Source organism: Gavialis gangeticus, unplaced genomic scaffold (assembly GCF_001723915.1).
Source record: "Gavialis gangeticus isolate Ggan-Ray unplaced genomic scaffold, GavGan_comp1, whole genome shotgun sequence".
Lineage (NCBI taxonomy): Eukaryota > Metazoa > Chordata > Crocodylia > Gavialidae > Gavialis > Gavialis gangeticus.
Genome location: NW_017728996.1, coordinates 6,210,414 through 6,215,855, shown reverse-complemented (window position 1 = coordinate 6,215,855; position 5,442 = coordinate 6,210,414). Strand labels below are relative to the sequence as shown.

At 48.6% G+C, this 5,442-nt stretch overlaps 1 protein-coding gene across 3 annotated transcripts in view; it reads right to left on the bottom strand.

Annotated features, from left to right (window-relative positions):
- MEGF11 (multiple EGF like domains 11) overlaps positions 1–5,442 on the bottom strand; it is a 386,245-nt gene continuing 380,803 nt past the window's right edge. For 2 of the 3 annotated variants that reach the window (XM_019503962.1, XM_019503960.1), the window contains 2 exons: positions 3,429–3,635; positions 1–2,673 (listed from right to left, as the gene is read on the bottom strand). In XM_019503962.1, coding sequence (XP_019359507.1) covers positions 2,513–2,673; positions 3,429–3,635 — 368 coding nt within the window. In that variant the 3' untranslated portion in view covers positions 1–2,512. The remainder of the gene's footprint in view (positions 2,674–3,428; positions 3,636–5,442) is intronic. The other variant, XM_019503961.1, reaches the window with a different exon arrangement.

Here is a 5,442-nt window from a genome sequence, read left to right as displayed (position 1 = left end):
TTGAGAGAAATTCAGTTTATTTTGTACAAGGTGGTTCCTTAGCACAGTGAACAAATATATTACAAATCTGTCTTGCTTTAAAAAAGTATTGCCATTTTGGTGTCTAAACTAATGCTAATATACAGGAATGGATTTGCTTTATTTTCTCCTGGTTAAGCTCTATGCACATCACTTCATTTGGTTTGGAAATCCAGCTTTGGAAAGTTGAGCATCTCTCTGCTCTCCAGAGTCTCATCTCAAACTGAACAGAAATGCAAACACATACGTTGCTTAGGCTTGCAATGGAGACTGCTTGTGCTAGTGCTAGATCGATGATAGGTCTCTAACAAGCCTGACTTTAATTGAACTGCCTTTCATTGTTATTTCTGAGGTAAGTCTTTCTCTATGTGTAAGTAAAATATATCCCTACCTGGTCCTACAAAATAATTGTTGCATCTCGAATAAGGCTTCTCTGGAAAGTAAAATTAACTATTGCTGATCAATCATTTGCCCCCATGCATGCATGCAGCATTCATGTAAATAGTGATGCATTGTCCTGCAACATGAAAACCTGCTTCTCTCTCACTTCATGGGGGAAGATCTCTGGAGTTCATCGCCTGAACTGCAGAAGTTGTTGAATTGCACAAAGGGGTCTGGAACTTGTACCTGCCTCCACCCAGGAAAGCTTCCAATCTCTCGTGCAGTCTCACCAGTGCTTCTCCCCGCCCTGTCGCAAGTAAATTCGATGCGTGTGTTTGACTGAACCAACTCACAGTCACAGAAATATAGCGTAGGTGGTGGCAGTGCAGAGTGCTCACCCTGCCCATATGCCTCGACCCCAGCGATGAAGGGGGGAGTCTCCACAGTGCATCCAGTTGCTGGCCTGCTGGAGAGTGCGTCCCAGGGTGCCAGCTGATGGGACGATAAACCCGTTAGCCGGAACTAGATGGTGGCCACCACTGCTTTATTTCACATAAGCTGGTCATCAAATGGCAATGACTCCTTGCTGAAGCCAGATTCAAACCACGGCTCTGAAGGTGAAAGGCTCTGGACCTTCCTCCTGGTCTTGTAGACCATCGTTTCCTGCTTTGACAAACCAGTCCCAGCACATTTTATTTCTCTTGCGTTTCCATCAGACTAGCGAATGCACAACAGACTTTTTTATATTTAAGAAGCAATCAACTTGCTACTCCTGCATTTGCCTAATAAAGTTACATATTTAGCATCAATACTACTTCATGCTCAAGATCTACAAGGAACTGCTTAACAGCAAGTATTCTAATCTCTATGTCGATAAGGGTTACAAAAGATGGTCAGGGAGGCTTCTTCCAAAGCTGTGCCACAGGCTAACCACATGTTAATTATTCCACAAACAGCTGTTTAAGAAGGAAATCTAGTTACAGCTCAGTGTCATGACGTTTCAGATAGAATCACTGGAAGTTGCCCTACATGTTGATGCAGATTAAAAAGTTTACGGTTTTGTAGTATAAATGGCATGCAATTAATTTGGCCCTGATGGAATGGTTTTGTAAAGATGGTTTAGCAAACACCCCTTGTGGCTTTATACTGTCATAGGCGTGGACAAAAAAAAAAAGTCTCAGATTTTTTTGAAATGTGGACACTATCTTAGATCCTCAGCTGCTGAGAACCTGCGTAGCTCCAGTGAAATCAATGGAAGGATATGCTGTGTTGCACCTGTTTTATAATCTGGTCCAACATATCTAATAAAATAGTGGCCGTAAAGGGGAAACTAAGACCCATCAAAGGATTGTACGGTGCCAGAATGCATATGCTGGACTCGAGACTCGCTGTAAATGGACTCCATCGTTACAGATCACTGGATGTCTGTGAAGATGTTGCATCCTTAAAAGAAAAAAATGTGCATGAGGCACTGAGAGTAACCACAGGCTGTCTATACATAATAATTCTCTACTAAGCTATCTTCGCAGCCAGTACAAACAGGACTATATTACAGAAGTAATTCCCAAGAATAAAAACATCTCGTATGTGAAATGACTATGGTGATGGCATTAACCAAAGTTCAAAAACTATTCCAGCTGAATTAATCCACATTCTTTCCTAGCATCTTTGAGAGTGTCCTTTTCCAGGGCGAATATGTAAAATAGACATCTTGCTTCTAACAGTAAAGGTCTCTATGGAGGTGGCCAAAATGTACAGCTGAAGGTTTAAGTACTTTACAGCTCATGATTTTGTTTTATCTTACAGCAAAATCAAGTTAAAAATGCAGCGAATGTATAGTTTTTGACTGGACTATGTAAACAGCTTCCTTGGTTGATGATTCCAGTCATAGGTGGAGGGAGGCTCCTCAGTCATCTGTGATCCATAGAAAAATGGCTGTTTAAATAATATCATGCAGCAGTAGTTGGCCCAAACTGATGTTCTGCTCAGGTTAGGTTCCTTGTGAAATGCTAGTTCAAGTCCCGTCAGCAACCGTGGAACAAAAAAAGGATTGTCGTCTCGTCTGTCTTGGCGCCAACGTTCGCAGCACGTTGCGACAGCGATGCTTATCTCTTTAGGACTGCTTGTCCCAAGATGTCCCGTGTGTAGGGCTGTGTCGTACGGGAAGGAGGTCGTAGTGACTAGGAATGTGGCTGTTACGTGGCAGGTCGTATGGGTTCTGGATGTAACTAGCAGTACGGCCACGTGCATCTTGAACCACGCTGACTGTGGGCTCTGAGGACACAATGAGAACCGGGTTACAGGAGCAACCAGGCTGCTGGTTCTGAGCAGTTATGTGCACAGATGAGGTCAAAAATTTACAGATTTATCAGCTAGAGTTTTATAGTAAATACATGAGATTGCGCTGGCCATCAGCTGGTCCCAGGAAAGGTACAAAAGGACACGGCAGCACGTTGCATAGAGCCAGTTACTGGGAGACTAGGACTGTGCAAGATAATGGGAGGAAGGTTGGTTCCCAGAGCCTGGGATTTGAAACTCAAAAGCTGCAAACAGGAGTGTGGGAACCCTTGGGCTGAGATGAAATCTCTCTGCCCTGGGACAGGCCAGCTAGTCATGTCTTCTGCCTATGTCTAGCACAGGAGGCCCTCGGTACCTTGTTTCTGTTAATGCCTGGCTTGAGCTCCACGAGGGATGGGAAGCAGCAAGGTGAATTAGCCTGCATGGCTCTGGGCTGCTGTGAATAGGCTCATTTAGGTACTCAACCCAGCTATGTTAAAACTAGCTCACAGACTGCTTCTCTGGGCCTGCTGTGTAGACGTCCCCTCAGCCCCAAGACAGCAAACCACCAGGCTCCGCGGGCCAGTCCCTAGCCCACGCGGTATGAGGTCTGCTACGTCCGGATTGCTTTTGCCAGTTGTGGCCACCTGGCAGCATAAACCGCAGGACAGCCGCCAAATGGAGCAGCTGATCCTTGCAAAGCTAGTTCTGGCTTCTGTTCAACTGCTGCCTCCCCTGGCTGAGACACTTACCAACTTCATATATATTTTTATTAGCCGTTGATGAGGTTGGCATGTCTGAATATGGAGACTCCCGGTGGACGGGTGATTTCATTTCGACATAACTACTCTCGGAGTGTTTGCATGTTAAGATGGGTGGATCCTTAATGGTGGCATAGGGGTTTTCGCTGCTGTTCAGGGAACACGTGCTAGAACTACACACAGATTCCTTCATATAGTCTGTAAGACAAGAACACAGGTGGTTGCTTACAAGGGTCACGCGTGGTGGCAGCGGTGCAGACAAGGGACAGAGGAACTTTAATCCTGATAGCATCCAGCATAGAAACCTATTTGCAAACAATCCGCAATCCGGCACCCGGCATTTACCAAAAAAAGCCTGCTCAGGACCAAGGCTTTATCTGTGAAAGGCACTAAGTCATTGGTTACACTATTTAATTTTGGGTGGCAAACTTCCTCAGGTAGGAATAATGCCAGCCTTTCCTTACAAGTCCCTGGGTTTGCTCTGAGCTTGCGCTTGTTCTGCTAGACAAGCCCCTTGGCTTAGTTTTCTAGGTGCTTCAGCTGCCATCAAACGTGGTGTATTTTAGGGGGGATGAGCAGGAGGGCTCCAGCAGCCTAACACAGCATCGAGGTGGCTAGTGGGTTCCCTGACAGATCTATTTTCAGGGGCTCTCCAGCATGGGCAGGCCTGGTTTCGTCCTCACATTCCTGCCTGAAGTTAAACTCTGCGGAGCGATTCTTCAGCCTTTGCAGCAAGGGAAGCTCATCGTCTCTGTCTTTCATTTGATGCCATAGAAACACCTACAGTTCATTGTGCATCGTAGGAAATTAATACGTTACATCATCATGTGGGCGAAAGGTGAAGAGGGGGGAAAAGGGTGGCATGAGCTAGGTGCGCAAACTGGATCTACCCCTTGGGCACCTGGGGTGAAGATTTCGGCCCTCTCCAAATTACAGCCTTGCCTTGCCTGCTGCAATGTGGGAGAATGAGTCTGACCGTCGACTGTCAGTAATGCACGTGCGCAATGCCCCTGTTCAGCACGGAGCCTGGAGCCCGACGAAGCGTGCCCGGAGCAGCGGTGCCCTCGCAAGCTGTTTGAATTCCCCACGGGCCCTGGCCTCTGCTACGACCGGCAGGAGAAGAACCCGCCAACAAAATTCTTCTTTCCTCTGAATGGTATCTCGTTGCTGCTGTTTCCACCAGTCTGCAGTTTAATGACCGCCACGTCGACTTTGGGAGGTGGTGCCAGGAGCTGCCATGTATGAGCAGTGCCAGCGCGGACTGCTAGGCTAATGCTGGCCCTGACTGGGCCAGGGGACAAAGGGCTGAGAGCTCCTGCCTCCTCCTTGAAGGCGGGCAGGACAGCCAGCATGTGCAGGATCAGTGCCTCAGTGAGGTGAGGAAGGGGTAAGCCCTCTCCCCTCCCTCTTTCCAGAGCAGTCTCTTGGGGAAAGCCAAAGGCAGGGCCCCATCTCCCCCTCCTACAGGAAGCTCCCGGGAGGAAGTCCTCCCTCTGCCCAGATAGATGTGTGTGAGATGGATCAAGTGGTCCAGCCTGATGTGTGCCCTGCCCTGGTGTCCGTGGGCAACTGCGGGGTGATTCCCATTATGGAGGAGGTCTGCTGAGCTCTGCCACTGGCCCAAGTGGCTCGGCACACCTCAGCTGGCCCCTGCGTGGGGGAGAAGAAGTTCTCAGTGTGATAGCCCTGGGCACGCAAGTCACGGGAGGCCTCTCCAGCTCCTGGCCCCATGTCATCATGGGGCTAATGCTCAGGTCAGGCTCTGGAGAAGCTCAGATGCATTCAGGGCATGTTGCCCAGCAGCATCTGCCTTCTTCTGCACTCTGGAGGGCTGAGGCAGAGCAAAGGCCATGTGCAAGAAACGACCTGCAGCCCTACCCCAATGGACTGGCAGCCCATGCCAGGAGGTGCCTGGTAACTCCTACTGCGTGCATGGCCAGGGCCTGTTGCGTGGGGCCTGCCACAGCTCCCAGCTTGGCTGGTTGCTCCATGCATGAGTACAACT